Genomic DNA, 20,683 nt, shown 5'->3' on the forward strand with positions numbered 1-20,683 from the left:
TCTGCATATATTATATTTTTACTATAAACGGGTCACAGTTTGAACCTCAGATCCACATCATTTCAAGGACTGCTGCAATCACAGTACAAGGTGGGGTGGAGGCCCTGGGGTGGGTCATGTTCCCATTGAACAAGGACAGGATATTTATAAGATTTTCACACTAAGTCACCTGAGCAAATGACACCAACATCCTCAGCAATTCCTGCCTGAGCTGTCTCAAACATGTAGCTGTCACAAAGAGTCAGGCGAGTCTCATTTCCTCCACATCGGACACTTTTCAGCCCCACGGGGCCCGTTCCTCGCTGAGACATAGGGGGGTTATAAGCTTTCTCAGCGACTCCGCACTGGAGCTGCCTGCACACCACACTGGCATCGTTCATGTCCCACTGGTCATCCAGGACTCTGCTCCACACTCCATGGAGGGAAATCTCGACTGTCCCACTGCATCGGTTCTCTCCATTCAACAGTCTGAGCGCCTCAGAACGACCTTGGCTCACAGAGACACAAAATATGCTAAATAACACTCCCTGGTGGTACTGCATTAGAAATAATACACAGGTGTGATGTGAAACACAGGTTTCTGTGCTGAGTGGAAGGTAACCCTCACCGCTGTACAGTGATACAGGGAACAACCTCTCTCAAGGGTTTCATTTGTCTCTCTACTCAGAAATGCAGGTAGTGATGGAGGGAAAGTTTTTTTTCATTTTAAAACTGTCCACTGTGAGCACTTAAAGGTGTTGAAGTTCCTTGTGGGAGAAGCCAAGACCCTATCTGGTGATTAGATCATTGGAAATTTATACAGTGTATCTGGTACCTTACATTTCAAAGAAGCCAAAGTGCTCCCAAAATATGATCTGTAAACCAATCAAATCTTCCTAAATATATAAACAGTTATAAGAATATACATACAGAGGACAGTAGTGACTCTATATTTAAAGATGAAATTAATATTGCACTTAAGACAGGGATTCAACTACTCTGTTTTTTATTCAAATTATTTACGGTCTGAGTCTCATATTAAGGCTCCTGTACTCTGAGAAGGTGTAAAGAGCCCTTAGGGTTAGTAAGAATTGGGCCCAGTGTAATCTCCCTTTACTTCCTGCACAGAATCTCTGTGTCCGTATGACCCACCTTTCTTGTACTGCAGCATTTGACTTAATTTCTCTAACAGTAAGCAAAAGATGCGGTGGGGAGGGGACATAGATTTTAGCTAGATACTCTGGGCCTCTGTCATAACCATACAGCTAAGGGTAGCCTAGAATTCCTCCTTACCTGTAAGGGGTTAAGAAGCTCAAATAACCTGGTTGGCACCGGACCAAAAGGACCAATGGGGAAAGAAGATACTTTCAAATCTGGGGGAGGGGGGAAGGCTTTGTTTGTGCTCTTTGTTTGTGTGTTCCCTGGGGAAGCAGAGAAGCATCAGGTCAGAAAACTCCTTCTGCTAAAATCATCCTAAAAAGAGTCTCAATATTACAAAAAGAGTAAGTAAATAAGGCAAGGCATGTTAGATTATCTTTTGTTTTTAGCTTGTGAATTTTCCCTGTGCTAAGAGGGAGGTTTATCCCTGATTTTTTGTAACTTTAAAGATTTGCCTAGGGGGAATCCTCTGTGTTTTGAATCTGATTACCCTGAAAAGTTACCTTCCATCCTGATTTTACAGAGGTGCTTCTTTTACTTTATTTTCTTTATAATAAAGTTCTGATTTTTAAGAATCTGGTTTACCTATTTGGTTCGTAGATTATTCTCAAGCCTCCCCAGGAAAGGGGGTGAAGAGGCTTGAGGGAATAATTTAGGGAAACAGGAACTCCAAGTGGTTCTTTTCCTGAATCTTTGTCTAACTTACTTGGTGGTGGCAGCAATACCATCCAAGGACAAGGAAGGATTTGTGCCTTGGGGAAGTTTTTAACCTAATATGGTAGAAATAAGCTTAGGGGGTCTCTCATGCAGGTCCCCACATCTTTACCCTAGAGTTCAGAGTGGGGAGGGAACGCTGACAGCCTCTGTTACATTATGGGCAACCCACCTGGCAGGTCACCCTCTGAGGGCAGAGCTAGAGTGCAAGGCGGGGGGAAGGTTATAAATACAGGAGTTGAAGGGCTTTTATATGCTTGAAAGGCTACATGGGCACAGCTGCAGCACTGAAGCTGCACCTCTGTAGCCCTATAGTGTAGACCCTACCTATGCCGACCGGAGGGGTTCTCCCATTGCTATAGTTCATCCACCTCCCTGAGAGGTGGTAGCGAGCTTGACAGAAGAATTCTTCTGTTTACCTAGTGCTGTCTACACTGGGGGAAGGGGTATGTTGGCTAAACTGTGTCAGTCAGGGGTGTGGATTTTTCATACTCCTGAGTGACGTAGCTGGGTCAACTCAGCTTTTTAATGTATACCGTGTCGAAGACAGCCCTGTGGACTCAGTGGCTGAAAGATGCAGCACTGAGAGATGTCTGCTGTGAGGGCTGGTCCCACCCCCTGTACCACCGTGGATACAGAGCAGTGCTATGTCCTTTATTTTCTAGGGAAGCCCTCCATTGGGATAATGTTTCGTGCACCGTGGTCTGTGGATGTAGAGGGAGAGCTGGGGCAGTATTTGTTGCTGTGGAGACCACAGAGCCTATGGAATTTACATTTAGCTATCAGCTGACTGCTCTAAACTGGGATTCTGTCTCAGTTAAAGAGAGAGAACGGGGCAGCACTTGGTGAGGTGAGGATTTGTGAATTCTTGCCTGATTTAGCTGGGCTTATGGGGAGAAGACAGTGCTCCATGGAGTGAGAGCCTCACAGAGATCCAGGGAACAGATATTGTAGAGGCTGCTTCCAATCCTGGTACCACATTGAATACAGGCTACAGATTTCTGTTTCACCAGCAACTGAGACACCCAGTCAACTCTTAACCCAAGCCTAGGGCTGGAGCGCTGCTAGCTGCTAAGGTCCCCAGACTGTTTCATTGCTCACCGAGTTCTGAAGTGTTTGAAACGGCTGAGGTACTGCCATTTCTCAAGCTCTGAAGACCCACGACATGTTACAACCACACTGCAAAGCCTGAGAAATCATCTCTAAGAGAAGATCAGTGGGGAATGTGTTTGGATGTGTATGCTGGAGTATAGAACACGTTAAGTCGTAAGAGAAACAAAAGGGGGAAAGTCTGTATAAGGAGAACCGGAAGATTTACTGTCTAATAGCTTTTGTTTAAAAGCTATTCATAGTATTCCAAATACTATTTACAATGTTTTCTGTAGGCATTAAATGTTTGTTTTACTAAGGCCATGTCTACACTGTGGGTGCTACAGTGACACAGAACATCACTGCAGCTATGTCGCTGTAGTGCAGATGCTTCCTTCAGTGACAGAAGGAGTTTCACGATTGCTGTAGATAATCCATCTTTCCAAGTGGTGGTAGCTAGATCAATGGAAGAATTCTTCTATTGTTGTCTACACTGGGAGTAAGGTTGGCATGGTTATCTCACTCAGGGATGTGACTCCTATTGATCTCACTGATAAAGGCTGCTAAGTGCCTAAATCCTTACTGAAAATGAAATGTAGGCTCTTAAATCAGTTAGGCATTGCCATACTGAATGGAGCAACAGCGAAAGAGCTGTAAAAATCTGGGCCAAAGCCACTATGGATAGCCATCAGACGACTTGCCATCTATCAGCTATGGCAGTTCTCTGGTGTGGCATGGGGAAGCCGATGAAGATCTTTGGAGAAGCCTGCAGGGAAAAGGACCCCTGCAGTGTTTGTGTTGCAGTGTAGAAGAGGATCTTCATCAAAGCGCCAGCTGCTCTCACTAAGAGCAGGATCTTTGTGAAAGTTCCCAGCTGGCTCAGAAGCCAAGCTCTGGAGCCATCTGAACACTTTCCTGAAAACCGGGATCTTTCACAAAGAAATGACTATTTCTATGAAGTGCTGTGGGGAATTAACGATCTACAAACATACACACCCACTGAGCAAGCTCTGTAGGTGAGGGCTGCAGCCCACCAGCATACAACCGAGGATGGGCAACGGGGAAGCATTTTGGCCAGGAACACCAGGGCAAACACTTACTTTTCCAGAGAGTGAAATGGGATTGTAATGGGCCCACAGCATGAATGAGATCTCTGCATATAGGTTGCTTCTGCAACACCAACCTTAACCTGATGAAGGGCTGAATCAGCCCTGCTGGGACTGAGGGAATCAGTGAATCACAAACCCCAGGTTTATAGCACAGAGCCATTCTCTCCGGTTCACTCTAGCATAGTGCTAGGATCCACCTCACCACCCCTCCCTGCACCCGGAAGTGTCTCTGATCTGGGGAACTTAAACAAAGAGAGCAACACTCCAATACCCCTACTTACCTTGAGTACTGTAGTCAATGGGACTACTCATGAAGATCCTAATCTGGGCAGTACATTGCATTGTAACTAACATATACACATCTATATTAAACGTACCTGAGCAAGTAACCCTGGCTGTGTCTCTGGGGGAGCAGGCTAGGTTGCCCAGGGCCATGCGAGAACAATCCCACAGACAGGGTTCAGTCCCTTCACAATGAAAAGTGTCGCTCCATACGGTTCCCCTCCCTTCCCCAAAATGGGCTCCTCCCTGGATCGATTCAGCGTATCCACAGTTCAGCTGATGGCAGAGGACGTTGGCATCTTGCAAATCCCAGTGGGACGCACAGAGGCTTCCCCATGTGTCTCCATGTCGGATCTCCACTCTCCCGGAGCACTCGGTGCCGTTCACTAACCTGCCGCCCGGGCACCCTGAGCATAAGGGAAAGTGAGCGTTGAGGTGGTGCAGTGACCAGTGTTAATGGCCACGGCAGGGAGGGGAGTGGGGAACAGGAAGGGATTGTTGCTCGTGATCAATGCTGGCAGTTACCCTGTGGGGGGCTGTGGGACTATTCTACACCTGCACATTCACAAACTGATACTCGATCCACGTCAGTTAGTGAGAAGGGAGGACCAGGGACCAGAATTTGGCTTCCTTGGTACATTCCATACTCAAGGCACCACAAGCATTTCACTGAGGGATCAGTTCCAGCAGACTTGGCTGCTGCAGGGACAGGGTGCCAATTTATGGGCCAGGTCCCCACCTGGTGTAAATCAGCATAGCCTCACTGAACCCAATGGAGCTTGGCAGATTGAATCCTCAGCCAGATCTTCACAGTGTGACAGAGTAGCAGCTGTGTTAGTCTGTATCCGCAAAAAGAACAGGAGTACTTGTGGCACCTTAGAGACTAACAAATTTATTTGAGCATAAGCTTCGTGAGCTACAGCTCACTTCATCAGATGCATGTTCCCCAATCCCCAATTCTTTTCTTTCCCATTGCAGCTGCTCACCTGAACACACCACGCTGGCTTCACTCCCAGGGGGACACTCAGTTGTGCCCAGCGCAGTAACAGGACAGTCCCTCAGGCAGGATTCGTTCCTCTCACAGCCAAATGTGCCGTTCCAGACAGGCCCATCTCCTGTGCCGAAGAGCTGCCCTGCTGGCATCGACAGGGCAAATCCACAGGCAAACTGCTGGCAGAGGGTGTGGGCAGCCTGTAAATCCCACTGGGAGTCACAGAGAGTTCCCCAGGCGCCTCCGTGGAGAAGCTCCACTCTCCCCGAACACCCTGTGCTGCCGTTTGCCAGCCTGTACCCGGCATACCCTGAGAAGAAGGAGAAGGGAGATCAGAAGAACATTTCTCTTGCACAATTGTATCCAAAGATGTGACGAAGGAGCCCCAGTGACCTGGGATAATTAACTAATAATTACTTCCCAGTTTACTGGGCACTTTGTAAATCAGGATGTTCAGACATGATAATCAGGTTCTTACAGAGCAGGCATTATTGCCCATGTCTGCCCTTTGTGAGGGGTCACCCACCAAACTCCGCCCCGGCATGTACCACTCTGGGGTCAGGGTCATGCCTGGGACAGATTGTCTTTGGCTGAGGCCAGTCTCTGCTTTGGTGGTTCCAGAGTGCTGGTCAGGAGTCTGGAGCGGATGCCCCTAAGTTATCACACAAATGCCATGTGAAGAAACTGGGGTTCTCATGGGTGCTGAGTCCTAGGTTATTGGAAGCTTATTGAATCAGAACCGTTGCACTCAGGGGTCTGACTGGGGACAAAATACACAGTGGATATTCTATCTCAGTGACAGCTCTGCAACAGTTAAGGTTGAGACCAGCTTTCTTCAAAGCTAAATTTTTCTAAGTGCTCTAATGTCTGCCTGATTGATTGAATTGTATTGAAATGCGGTGTTTCACATAGGAGCACAGGGTTGTATTAGTAATCAAAATTTGGGACCATTTTACCAAGGGGTTTCCCAGATACAACTATCAGGAAAAAGAAACCCAGCTTGTCTTAAAGTTGACAGATTCGGGCATTTTATTTTTGCTCACAGATAGAAATCAAACCAAGGCTCAGATCATTGCACCAGGGTCTCAGACACTTGAGGGTTACCCCCAACAGAGGATATGGCATCCACCAGCCTTTGGGGGAAATCAAATTCAGATGTTATTTCAAAACGAGCCTGCTTCTCCAGTTAGGTGCTTGCGAAGGATTGTGCGCCTACACACACATCTAATGGACTACACTGAGCATGTGCAGTGAGAGAGGATAGCTGTCTGGAAACCTGACAATCCAGCATGAGATGTGGGTGGCTTTGAGGGTAAATTGTGGCCTTTACAGCTAGGCACCCCCACGGCTGGCACCATGAGTACAACTCCAGCCCAGAAAAAAAAAATGTTAAAAAAACAGGTTTATTGCTCCAATTGGTCTCTCTCAAAGGGGGATTTTGTTTGGTGCAAACATAATCTGAGTGCAGCAAAATATTCAGAATGTGCTGAAACTGCTTTTGAAAGAAAACAACTTCCAAATGGGAATGCTGACTGAGAGGGGTAGGGTGATCAGGGGTGCAAGAGTATGTGGTGACAGAGGGAAATGTTTGGGTTTGCAGCCAGGGATGTGCTCAGGGTGGATTTGATTTAAATCAGTAGTCAGGAAGACTCAATTTAATCATGGATTTCTACATAAAAGTGCATTCTTGTTGGTTGTTATAAACGTTAATACATATTCTTCACAACTCAGAGATAGATGTAGGTTTCATTTTTAGAAGGTATACATGATACATTTTTAAAGTGATTTATTTTGAAAACTTTTCAGATGAGTTTTACAGCTATATCAGAAAATGAATGATTGTTTGGACTGTTGTTTCATTTACCAAAGGTAATTGAAGCAGATATTTATGAAGTCATTGGGATGTAAACTATCTCAGTTCAACAATTTAATCATTAATATTTGGAGGATTTTCTTGCCATGCTGTATTAGGAGGAGAACATCACCAGACAGACATTTAAATTGTTTTATTTAACTAAAACAACAACTGTATGTATTCTGGATTTTTTTTCCTTCAACAACATACATATAATTTAACAAAACAAGCATATGAATTTTTAAATTTAGTTAAACATTCAAGTTTTTTAAAATCAGGTTTGTTTTTGTTAAAATTGTTTTTAACTAAAATAGTTAAATGAAATATTAAAAAAAATTAAATCGACTATGTCAGCCAGGTCAACATGATAAACTTAAAATATTGGCTTCTGCAGCTAACTCAAAAAGAAAAGGAGTACTTGTGGCACCTTAGAGACTAACCAATTTATTTGAGCATGGAACAAGTGTTGAATCTCCAGTAAATTTGCCCTTCCTAATGCAAATGGAACAATTCTTAGAGGGTGTTCCTGAGGAAATAGAAAGATACATCCTAGATGGGAAACCCAAAACTGTAATTGAGGCAGGAGAGATTGGAGCCAGATAGGTGGAGGTGGCAGAGAAGAAGAAAACTGGTCGCTGTTAGGATATAGATATTCAGGCCTGTCTGTAAAGGCCTATACGCTAAGAATTTAGGTGTATTCTTATCACTTGGCTAGTGATAGAGGTATAAAAGAAAGAATCAAAATCACTGTCTGCTGGTGTAAGGGCCTTCTCTTACTGTGACAGTCTGAGGCCCTGTTCTTAGGCTAAGGCCTTTGGCTAAGCAGCAGAGGCAGCCATAAGCTGGGAAGCGACCGGTCACATCCTCACATTCCAAACTAGTCACATTGAAATAAGGTGCTATTGGGCTGTTAGGCACTATCAGGACAGGATTGTATTCCTATCACCTCCAGAGAAAGGGAAGTGCCTAGAAAATGTAAAAGGAAACTTAGTTTGATAGCATCCTGTCTGGCAAGAACTCACTTATCAATAGCTGGGATGTGAAATCCTCACTTCTGTATTGTCTTGTCATTATAGTTCCCACTTTGCTGTTGTTTGTCTGTATAATCTCTGTCTGGTTCTGTGATTGTTCCTGTCTGCTGTATAATTAATTTTGCTGGGTGTAAACTAATTGAGGTGGTGGGATATAATTGGTTACATAATCATGTTACAATATGTTAGGATTGGTTAGTTAAATTTCAGGAAAATGATTGGTTAAGGTATAGCTAAGCAGAACTCAAGTTTTACTATATAATCTGTAGTCAATGAGGAAGTGACTGGGGTGTGGGTGTGTGAGATGGGAACAGGGAATGGGGGTAAGAAAATTGGAATCATGTTTTGCTAAAGGGGGAGATGGGAACAGGGAATGGGAGTAAGGAAGTTGGAATCATGCTTGGCTAAGGGCAGGAATCGGAACAGGGACACAGGTGTAAGGCTCTGTGGTGTCAGAGCTGGGAAGGAGGATACTAAGGAAGGAAACTGGAATCATGCTTGCTGGAAGTTCACCCCAATAAACATCGAATTGTTTGCACCTTTGGACTTCGGGTATTGTTGCTCTCTGTTCATGTGAGAAGGACCAGGGAAGTAAGTGGGTGAAGGAATAAGCCCCCTAACATCTTGGTGCCGGTGACTCGGATGCATCGCATTGGATAGGTGAGTGGCAGCCTGTAAGTCCCCCTCCCCAACAGTCCGCGCAGCTGCTTGGAGGGGGTATCGCGAACTCTCGTGATGGTAGTTGCGGGTTCTGGCAAGCCAGGGTAAAGGATTTTTTGGATAAATGGATAAGGGAGGACCAGGGCCCATACCAGGTACAGGGGTCAACCTGGGATAAGATTAAAAAGGAAATGGAGGAAGTGTTAGGGGACCCAGAGTTATGGGGGGTGGCTGAGGAGCCCACCCTCCTTGGTATATGGGTAGGGGAAGAAGGTCCCTGCCCATGGGGACTGAATGCCTCCCAGGGAAAAGAGGCACTTCAGTCTGCTTGAGAGGTTTGAAGTAAGGGCAGCATTATGGGAAGCTGCCAGTAATCTTTCAAGTTTGGTGCTGCTTCAGCAAGGGCTGCTGAAGGGTTGTAAATTAGTTAGGGATAGTGAAAGATGATTTGGCACAAAAGGGTTTAAGGTCAAAAGCAGAGTTAACAGACCACCTTTAGAGACTGGATCTGAGACTTGGTCCTGGGGGAGTAGAGGAAAAAAAAAATAATAAAAGTTTCAAAGTACAACCTGCCTTTCCACACTCTTTTGTTTTTCTGAAGTTTTAATGGAGGGTACTTTGGATACTTATGTGAGATGTCAAGAAGGAAGTTTTCTGTTTAATGATAAAACCCAGTTATATAAATGTAACTGTATGTGCAACTCTGTGCAGTCACATTGGATGGAAGCTTGGTAATTAAATTATCCAAGGGGGTCAGGTAGAGTGGCTACTATCACCACTACGCTTCTGTCCCCAGAAGCCTTTATAGCTATTCTGAGGGAAAATGGGCCCTTTTCCCACAGAAATGGTCTATAGGGGACTGCTGCAGGCAGCAGGTAGAGAGAGAATCTGAGCAAAATTATTTGACTATTGGGTAATGTAATCAAAATCACTAAAGGATGGAAGAGGTTTCTTTTGGAACTTAACTTGGCTGCCCCTGGTTGTGTCTAGTTGTACAAGATGGAAGTGTAATCGGGGTACAGTTATGTAAAAAGAGTAATTACAGTGCAAGGGATGTTAGGCAAAACAGAATTTTGTGTGTATGTGTGCACAGGTAAAAGAAAAGGAAAAGGGGAGGAATGATGGGAACACTGAGCCTTGGGGTGGCTCTGGGGGATCAGATTGTTGCTTTGGTGGGTGTGCATGAAAACTCTGTAGGCATGGGGGAGGCAGTTATACCTTGTGTAAAATTAATTTGGCTAATATGATGTTATGGAGGTTAAACTATATGGAAGGAATTTGCATTTTCCCAGGACATGTGCAGTGTATATTGGAAAAGGAGTAAAGAAATGCAAATAAAACATGGTACTTCATTAAAATCCTAATAGGGCTCCAAAAGGAGCCACAATAGGTTGTGCTTTCTTTTTCAGATCGCTGTGTTTTGGAGCAGGAGATGAAAGTGGAAAGTGATCAGAACTCTGGTGGAAGTAAAATGCTTCCCTTTTAAAACAGTGTCTGAGCTGCTAACAGCTTTGGATCCAAAAGCAAGCTAGTAAGCCTCTGTGTGTAAATGCAAATTACCTAGCTGATGGGCACAAAGGAGCTGCAAATAACTGAATACATCTGGTCAGCAAACAAGCTACTAGAAGACTCAGATTATGGCCCTTCAGGAAAGGGAGGTGAAAAAAACAAGTCAAGCCTGAAAATAAGGGGGACAGGTTAACCTTAAGGGGGGGGGTGTGTGTGTGTGTACAGTGCTAAAATCTGAAGCTGTGTCTCAGCTATTACCTGAGAATAAACTTAAAGCTTGGTACAGCAGAGAAACTATTGCAAACTTGGTCTGTTGTACAAGAGGGGAAACTGAGGTACACCATCTCATAAATTTCATAAATGACCAGTGAGTGAGGTAATTCACTAGCCTGACTATAGAACAAAATAAGGACAGTCTGGAGGTAATTCTTCTGTTTTTCCTGCAAGTAGCAAGGACATTTGTAAAAGAAAGTGGTATTATTATTAAGCAATAATCTGTCCCCACCATGGGGACGGAAATTGTTTCTTTTGTTTTTCAGACACTCTACAAGCAAGCTGGCGCCAGCGGAAAAATAACCCAGAATACCATGGATCTATGTTTTGTGTTGTTTGTCTGTGGTGTTTGTCTTGTTGCTAGCATTGTTGTATTTTAATGAACAGAAAACCTCATGATGTGGGTGGGGGATGGCTTCCAAAGGCTGGCCTTGGGGGGGAAGATGTGTATGGGAATGCCAATTCTCAACTAGGAGGCCAGCACCTGTGTAATAGCTACCGTGGTACCTGGAAATGGAATGGCAACTAAGGTGGCCCCCACAAGCCCTATGGAAATAATGAAAAGGGGAGGAGCTCACTGGGAGTTAATGGAGGTGTGTGTAAAATAGTGTAAATCAATAGAAGATGTTTGGATGTGCCCCTCTCCTATGACTATAGAGGAGCAGGATCAATGGCCTATGCAAGGGGTGGACAATTGGATGTACTGTGTATAAGGTGTTTTGCTGGGAATGTACATATTACTGGGGGCACAATTACACCAGCCCATAACCAAACTACACCCATCTACATGCTGCTATATGGACTTTGGTGCACAAATGGATCTGTGAATCTCATTGCTGTGAATAAGCCAGGGCTTACTGCCTGATTCCATACCAAGTGGTCAAGCTGGTTTGGACAATATCTCATTTCTCTGTGAACATTCAATGAACTTGTGATATGGACAAAAGCATACAAAACTTGCAGGAGCAGCTTGTTGCAACTGCCAGCAACTGGACACAAGATCGTGACCCCATCGAAGGAGGAGAGGCAGTATTTTGGGGGTGTCTCGGATGTTGGACCATACTGCAGTGGTCAGGACTCGGTGTTGCTGTGGATTTTGTATTGTTAACTGTACTTGTGTTACGTTGCATAGGGAGATAACCTATTAGGAATGTAATAAGCCCTCCAAACCCTGCAGTGTACTAGACAACCCGGACCCAACCTTCTCAGGCCCACTCTAATGGGAAGTCTGGAACACCAATTGGAATAGGTGTGGTATGCCCGTATGAGAGAAGGTGCAGGGCACAATACTACACAAGGGGCAGTGGGACAAATGGAATATCGACACCTTCCACCTTGATGCCTGGCCCTATCAGGAAATGTGTCGCCATATGTCCTATGCTTTTCCAGGGATACCTGGGCAGGAGGATCCCAAAAGAAAAAGGAAAAAAAAAAGGGGTGGAGTGTTAGGATATAGATATTCAGGCCTGTCTCTAAAGGCCTATACGCTAAGAATTTAGGTGTATTCTTATCACTTGGCTAGTGATAGAGGTATAAAAGAAAGAATCAAAATCACTGTCTGCTGGTGTAAGGGCCTTCTCTCACTGTGACAGTCTGAGGCCCTGTTCTTAGGCTAAGGCCTTTGGCTAAGCAGCAGAGGCAGCCATAAGCTGGGAAGCGAACGGTCACATCCTCACATTCCAAACTAGTCACATTGAAATAAGGTGCTATTGGGCTGTTAGGCACTATCAGGACAGGATTGTATTCCTATCACCTCCAGAGAAAGGGAAGTGCCTAGAAAATGTAAAAGGAAACTTAGTTTGATAGCATCCTGTCTGGCAAGAACTCACTTATCAATAGCTGGGATGTGAAATCCTCACTTCTGTATTGTTTTGTCATTATAGTTCCCACTTTGCTATTGTTTGTCTGTATAATCTCTGTCTGGTTCTGTGATTGTTCCTGTCTGCTGTATAATTAATTTTGCTGGGTGTAAACTAATTGAGGTGGTGGGATATAATTGGTTACATAATCATGTTACAATATGTTAGGATTGGTTAGTTAAATTTCAGGAAAATGATTGGTTAAGGTATAGCTAAGCAGAACTCAAGTTTTACTATATAATCTGTAGTCAATGAGGAAGTGACTGGGGTGTGGGTGTGTGAGATGGGAACAGGGAATGGGGGTAAGAAAATTGGAATCATGTTTTGCTAAAGGGGGAGATGGGAACAGGGAATGGGAGTAAGGAAGTTGGAATCATGCTTGGCTAAGGGCAGGAATCGGAACAGGGACACAGGTGTAAGGCTCTGTGGTGTCAGAGCTGGGAAGGAGGATACTAAGGAAGGAAACTGGAATCATGCTTGCTGGAAGTTCACCCCAATAAACATCGAATTGTTTGCACCTTTGGACTTCGGGTATTGTTGCTCTCTGTTCATGTGAGAAGGACCAGAGAAGTAAGTGGGTGAAGGAATAAGCCCCCTAACAGTCGCAGTTGGAGCGGAGACCAGAAGGGACCACCACAGACCACACCCTATTACCGGGGGCCGCCCAAAGCCCCACCTACCTCCCAAAGAACCCTCCAGACCCCTTATCGTCCCGCCACCCCGTTCTCCAGCAACCCTCCTCGCCCCAGTGACCCGTCAGCTGGACGATGTTTTAAATGTAACGAGCTGGGGCATGTAAAGGCCAACTGCCCCAAGAACCCCAACAGATTACAGTTCATTGCACCGGAATCACACCAGAGGTCCACAGGCCCAGATACCTCCCAGATACCCTTGGAGCGGAGGGAAACTGTGTGTGGGGGCGGGAAGAAGGTCACCGCGTGGAGGGACACCGGAGCACAAGTGTCAGCTATCCATGCTTCCTTAGTGGACCCCAGTTTAATCAACCCAGAGATCCAAGTGACGATTCAACCCTTCAAGTCCAACTCTTTCAATTTGCCTACAGCCAAGTTGCCTGTCCAGTACAAGGGCTGGTCAGGAATGTGGACTTTTGCAGTCTATGATGATTATCCCATCCCTATGCTGTTGGGGGAAGACTTGGCCAATCATGTGAAGCAGGCCAAGAGGGTGGGAATGGTCACCCGCAGCCAGGCTAAACAAGCCGTGAGGCCTAGCTCTGTTCCGGAAACTTCTATCAGGACCCAGTCAGAGGTGATGGACCTGGACCCCAGGCCAATGTCTGCAACAGCAGTAGTGGATCCAGTCCCAGAGACCCAGATGGAACCAGTCCCAGAACCGGAACCAGCCGAACAACCAACACCAGCACTGAACCACCCGTGCCAGCACTGAATCCAATACTTGCAACCTCAACACCAGAGGGCCCCACTGAACCTGAACTGGCAGCAGCCGATAACCCTACACAAGAGGCTCAGCCGGAGCCTGAATCCCAACATAGTGCACCAGCGGAGAGCGGTTCACAGTCAACAGAAACAGCTCCATCCTCTATATCGCTTCCAGAGGGACCAAGCCTAGGTCCACAATCCAATGAGGAACTGATGTCTCCAGCATCAAGGGAACAGTTCCAGACCGAACAGGAAGCAGATGAAAGCCTCCAGAGAGCTTGGACGGCGGCACGGAGCAACCCACCGCCTCTCAGCTCTTCTAATCGATCCAGGTTTGTTGTAGAAAGAGGACTTTTATACAAGGAAACTCTTTCTGGTGGACACCAGGAAGACTGGCATCCTCAGAGACAGTTGGTAGTTCCAACTAAATACCGGGCCAAGCTCTTGAGCTTAGCCCACGATCACCCTAGTGGCCATGCTGGGGTGAACAGGACCAAAGACCGTTTGCGGGGGTCATTCCACTGGGAGGGAATGGGCAAGGATGTTTCTACCTATGTCCAGTCTTGTGAGGTGTGCCAAAGAGTGGGAAAACCCCAAGACCAGGTCAAAGCCCCTCTCCAGCCACTCCCCATCATTGAAGTTCCATTTCAGCAAGTAGCTGTGGATATTCTGGGTCCTTTTCCGAAAAAGACACCCAGAGGAAAGCTGTACATACTGACTTTCATGGATTTTGCTATCCGATGGCCGGAAGCAGTAGCTCTAAGCAACACCAGGGCTAAAAGTGTGTGCTAGGCACTAGCAGACATTTTTGCCAGGGTAGGTTGGCCCTCCGACATCCTCACAGATGCAGGGACTAATTTCCTGGCAGGAACTATGAAAAACCTTTGGGAAGCTCATGGGGTAAATCACTTGGTTGCCACTCCTTACCATCATCAAACAAATGGCATGGTGGAGAAGTTTAATGGAACTTTGGGGGCCATGATACGTAAATTCGTAAATGAGCACTCCAATGATTGGGACCTAGTGTTGCAGCAGTTGCTCTTTGCCTACAGAGCTGTACCACATCCCAGTTTAGGGTTTTCCCCATGTAACCCTTCTGCCCGTCAGAGTTGGCAGCAACAAGGGCCGGGTTCAATATCTAGGGGATCCATTCCAATAACACAATGCAAACCGGCTCGAGCCCCCACCCAGTGACCTGGGACAAATATATACCACCCCCGCTGGGCGCCTCCAAGAGGCGATACTTCCCCTCTCGCAAGCACATAGTCTGAGTGTAGCAAAAGTCTTTTAATAACAGAGAGAAACAATGTGGCATTATGTTGGGGAAACACCACCAACCGGATTCATAACACAACCCATGAGCAAAAGCAACCCCACCCCAGGCAAATTGGGGCATGCCCTTTTCCCTTTGGTTCTTGAGTCCAGCAACCCCAAAAGTCCAATGCCCCAAAAGTCTCTGTCCCTGGTCAGGGCAGCCCCAGAGTTCGAAAGTTTATCGGCAGAGCTTTACCTCCCAACCTGGGTGGAAGTGGGACGGGGGTAAGAGGCACCTTACGTGATCTGAAGCTGACCGCCCCATAGCTCCATAGCGGCGCTCCGCTCCGCTCCGCCAGCCGCCCCACAAAACTCCTTCGCGCAGCTGCACTCCGCTCCGCCAGCCGCCCCACGAACTCCTTCGCTCAGCTGCGCTCCGCTCCGCCAGCCGCCCCACGAACTCCTTCACTCAGCTCCACGGCCCACAAGCAGCTCCTGCCATCCACACACTGCTCTGTGTCGAACTGCTTCACCAGCCGTCCCGCAAACTGCTCCACAATATATCTTCAGGCTCCCCCACTGCTTAACACAACACTCAGTGATTTCAGCTCTTAGGTGAATTCAGCTTGTAGTAGGGGAGCCCCAGTGCTAGTGCACTGTCAGCCCAAAGTGAGCTCAGCAGCCTATAACTAGACTTCTAATGAAATCAAAATTAGCTCTGATATTCCACAGTGGAGAGAGGAGGAAGTGCAATTAGCATGTAAGGCCCTCACCAAGGGGCCCATGCCACCAAGTATTAATACTTGTCCCCAGCCTCTCTCTATTCACACAGTTTTGGAACCCATGACCCTTGCCTAGCGAGTGCTACTTAGATGATGGTGAATCCCTCCATCGTAACAAAAGGCCAAGTACAGTTCCAAGCACAGTTCCCATAATCAGGGTAATAACAATTTATTCTTCCTGCCCCAATAACAGAGACACTGGGGATCCCACAGCAGCCAAAGTGACCATTTGGGCAGCTATGGTCTCATTCTAGGCGTGGTGGGTGTGCCTATGCAAATGAGATCGGCCCCTGAAGTTCTTTTCCACAACTTGCCACACCTCACCACCAGATGTCAGGGTGGAGCTCATCCTGACACTGCTTACATCCTCCCCCCAGCCGAGACTTTGTCGTCCCGACAAATCACACTCCCTTTATACCAACTCATTGGTTTCCTCCAAAGGGCCTCAGGAAGCCCACTTTAGCTTCCACAAGCCTGTGTGCTAAATGTATTGGCTCCTCACTAGTCACCCCAGGTGCATCATAAGTTAACCGTTTCACTGGTCTTATCACCCTGTCTCGTCTATTGAGAATCTCTGTTGCCGAAGTAAGGGGAACATCCTCTTGAGTGATGGATGGAGAGGCTTCCCTGGAGGGTCCCTCGGCTACTGGCGTAGGCCCCTGCACTCCTAGTTCTAACGCTGGAGGGTCCAAGGTGCCCAGGACATCCTCTACCTGTCTGTCCCCATTGTCCAATAACCTGTGTGTGTCATCACAGGGGGGTCTCATCAGCAGCACCGGGGTATCAGAAAGGGGCCTAAATAGTTCCGCCATTGGGTTTAGGGCGGAAGAGGGAAAACTCTCGTTTGGTTCAGCTGATCGAGACTGAAATCTTGTCTCCATCCCAGGATACACCAGGGTTGTGTCTTCCTCCTCAGACTCACTCTCAGATGTGCAGAATAGGGGTAAGTTAGCTGCAGGGGGCCCACTGTCTGTGTTGGATGGCGGCTTTGGTCTAGCACCTCTGTTCTGCCCGGCGGCCCTGCCGTGGCCCATCTCACAAGGGGTGCTTACCAATTCCCCCACAGGGAGCAAAAGGTTTCTATGCACCGTCTTTATTTGCCCTGGACCGTCTTCAGGTTTGATCTTGTAGACCGGCAGATCTCCCAGCTTTTCCATCACCAGGTAAGGTATTGCCTTCCATCTGTCAGCTATCTTGTGTTTGCCAGCAATACCCAAATTTCGCAGCAGGACTCTGTCCCCCGGCTGGAGCTCCTGCGAACGCACTCTAGCATCATATCGATGTTTGTTGCGGTCTGCGTTCTTCCGAGCCGCAGCGGTAGCTAAGCGATAAGCATCCCGCAGCTTTTCTCTTAGTCGGGATACATATTGCTGATGAGTTTCATAGCTATCTCCATCCTCTGATACACCAAAGCACAAGTCTATGGGTAATCTTGGTTCTCGCCCAAACATCAAGAGATATGGGGTGACTCCCGTAGCATCGTTCTTTGTGGCATTGTAGGCATGCACCAGAAATGCGACATGCTGGCTCCAGGTTGCCTTCTGCTCTGGTCGCAAAGTTCCCAACATATCTAATAGGGTTCGATTGAACCTCTCTGGCTGAGGATCACCTTGGGGGTGATAAGGCGTTGTCCTAGACTTTTTAATTCCTGCTATCTTCAGCACCTCCTTCAGAAGGTGACTCTCAAAATCCCGCCCCTGATCAGAGTGTATCCGAGCCGGGAATCCATAGACTGAGAAATATTTGTCCCACAATACTCGAGCAACGGTGGTGGCCCTCTGATCACGTGTGGGATATGCTTGTGCATACCGTGTAAAATGGTCAGTCACTACTAGAATGTTTCCAACATTCCTCTTGTCTACCTCTACAGACAAGAAATCAATGCATACCAACTCCAAAGGTTTGTTGCTGGTGATGTTCTTGAGATATGCAGCCCTCGTGGGCAGAGTTTTCCTTTGAACACATCGAGCGCAAGTCTCACATTTCCTGCGAACATCTTCAGCCATTCGTGGCCAATAGAACCTACTACGAATAAGTTCCAGGGTCCTCTCCATCCCTAAATGCCCAAAGTCATCATGCAGGGCCCTCATGGCCAGGGCTCTGTACTTTTTTGGCAGTACTAGTTGTGCTCGTTGTTTTTGTAAAGGGTCAGTGGTCATTCGGTGTAGCACTCCCTGAATAAGTTTTAGTTTGGTCCATTCTCTCAATAGTAGTTTACCCTCCGGGTTAGGTGGGACAACCGCAGTTGGGCTTCGCCCCTCCCTTTTGGCAAGTAGTGTATCACGAATGTCAATATCTTGCCGCTGGGCTTCTTGCCAGTCAGCCGCATTGAGCATGGGCAAAGGAGATTGGTCTAATGCAATATAGTTCACCGAAGCAGAAGGCATGCATTCAGGGGGCAGGCCCAAAGCTTCTGCAACACATCCCTGAAAGTCTTCACGGGCCTCTGGCTCTCGGCGACTCACACTGCAAATAGCTCTCACTCCATCTGTGGGTATCACAGCAACTTCTGGAGCCTGCGGGCGCCTGGACAATGCATCTGCATCTACATTGCTTCTCCCTGATCGGTACTGAATGCTGAACTCATAGCTAGCCAAGGCGGCCACCCATCTCTGCCCTGTAGCATCCAGCTTAGCACTTGTTAACACATAAGTCAGTGGATTGTTGTCTGTCCACACCTGGAACTGAGCACCATACAAGTAGTCTCGAAATTTCTCAGTGATGGCCCATTTCAAGGCCAAAAACTCCAGCTTGTGGGTGGGATAGCGAGTTTCACTATCAGACAATCCTCGGCTGGCAAAGGCTACAGGTTTACATTTGCCTTCCACTTCCTGGTACAGGACTGCTCCCAGACCCTCCAAACTGGCATCAGTATGCAGGATAAATGGTTTGCTTGGGTCAGCAAAAACTAGGACTGGAGCATGAGTTAGGCAAGTAATGATTTCTTGAAAAGCCCTTTCACATCTCTCATCCCACCGTGGCCCAAATGGTGCAAAGGGGCCATTGTGTCTCTGCACAGGAGGCTTTGGGGACCTCCCCTTATTCTTGGACTTAGATTTGTTCTTGCTGGACTGATGTCCCCTGGTAAGATCATTCAGAGGCTTTACAATCGTAGCATAGTTTTTCACAAATCTGCGGTAGTAGCCACTAAATCCAAGGAAGGTCTTGAGTTCTCTGTAGTTACTTGGACGTGGCCATGTAGTGAGTGCTTCTATTTTATCAGGATCAGTACTCACACCTTCTTGGGACACAATGTGACCCACATACTTCACTGAGGTTCTGCAGAACTGGCATTTGTCAATTGAAAGCTTCAGACCATAATCCTCCAACCTATCAAGCACTTTAAGAAGTCTTTCTTCATGCTCCTCTAAGGTTCTTCCAAACACAATCAGGTCATCCAAATAAACTAACACTTGCAGTAAATTCATGTCTCCCACAACTTTCTCCATGAGACGTTGAAAGGTGGCAGGTGCTCCAGAAATCCCTTGGGGCATGCGTTCGAACTGATAAAACCCTAATGGGCAGATGAAGGCTGTCTTCTCCTTATCTTCTTCTCCCAGAGGGATCTGGTAGTATCCACTTCGAAGATCCAACACAGAGAACCACTGGCTTCCCAGCAAACAGTCTAAGGCGTCTTGCACTCGAGGCATAGTGTACTGGTCGACCACCGTACGGCTGTTTAGGGTGCGGTAGTCAATACACATCCGGATTTTCCCATTCTTTTTGCGGACTACCACAATGGGTGAGGCGTATGGGCTGCGGGACTCTGTAATGATGCCATTCGCAGCCAGCTCCTGAAGATGATGTCGCACATCTTCCATCTCAGAGAGAGCAATCTTCCTAGATCTCTCCCTGAAAGGTCGAGAGTCATGTAGTCTGATATTGTGCTCTACTCCTTTTGCACATCCCACATCCCACTCATGCAGTGAGAACACCTTGGATCTTTCACAAAGTTTCTTCCTCAGGCGATCTTTCCAGTCCTCGGACACTGGTGAATCTCCAAAGTCAAACTTTGCTGGGTCTATTGCCGGAACTGGAGTTTCATACTGGGGTTTTACAATCGACTCAGGCTCAAAGAGGTCTGCTATCTTTTGTCCTTGCTTCACAAAAATATCACGACTTGTTTCATTAGCAATCAGTATAGTCACCCTTTCCTGGGCTTCAGCAGGTAGGGTTATGACTCCACTGGGGACCAGCACTCCTTCAGGGAGCTCTCCTCCCATCGGCTGCTCTATCATTGCTAACGTCCCTTTACTGCCTTTCAGACAGGTACTCATGACAAGCACTTCTTGCTCCGTCCTTGCAGGCACTACTAAGGGGGTTGTGCCCGCGTACTTCAGTGCCCCAAGCGGTAGCTCAGATGTGTCCCTTTTAGCGCTCTCAATTTTCCTATAGGCTTCAGCACAAAGCGTATGGATCATCAGGGTATTCAGGTACTGGTCCCCAGCCCGCCTTCTGCAGTAATCCGCGAGTACCTTGAAGAGACTGGAGTTGGTCCCTATCAGCACAGACACATCAGAAGTCCCTTTAGGGTCAGGGCATATTAAGGCAGCTGTGTCTACCTCTTCTCTTACCCCAGCAACCTCCTCTGGGAATTCCAGGTGCACTATGACATACCCTTGATAGGGGTATTCATCCATGCTGAGGCCACATAGGCCAAGGCCAGTCAGTGGCTGTATAGGCAGGTGCATAAGCATCTGTTGGTAGAATGACTGAAATATAATAGTCACTTGAGATC

At 47.0% G+C, this 20,683-nt stretch overlaps 1 protein-coding gene across 1 annotated transcript in view; it reads right to left on the reverse strand.

Annotated features, from left to right (window-relative positions):
- LOC140898872 (antigen WC1.1) overlaps positions 1-20,683 on the reverse strand; it is an 81,551-nt gene that overhangs the window by 25,813 nt on the left and 35,055 nt on the right. The window contains exons 4-5 of the mRNA XM_078851728.1: positions 5,318-5,632; positions 170-487 (exon numbers count right to left, since the gene is read on the reverse strand). Coding sequence (XP_078707854.1) covers positions 170-487; positions 5,318-5,632 — 633 coding nt within the window. The remainder of the gene's footprint in view (positions 1-169; positions 488-5,317; positions 5,633-20,683) is intronic.

The sequence above is a fragment of the Lepidochelys kempii genome, chromosome 1 (genome assembly GCF_965140285.1).
Source record: "Lepidochelys kempii isolate rLepKem1 chromosome 1, rLepKem1.hap1, whole genome shotgun sequence".
NCBI lineage: Eukaryota > Metazoa > Chordata > Testudines > Cheloniidae > Lepidochelys > Lepidochelys kempii.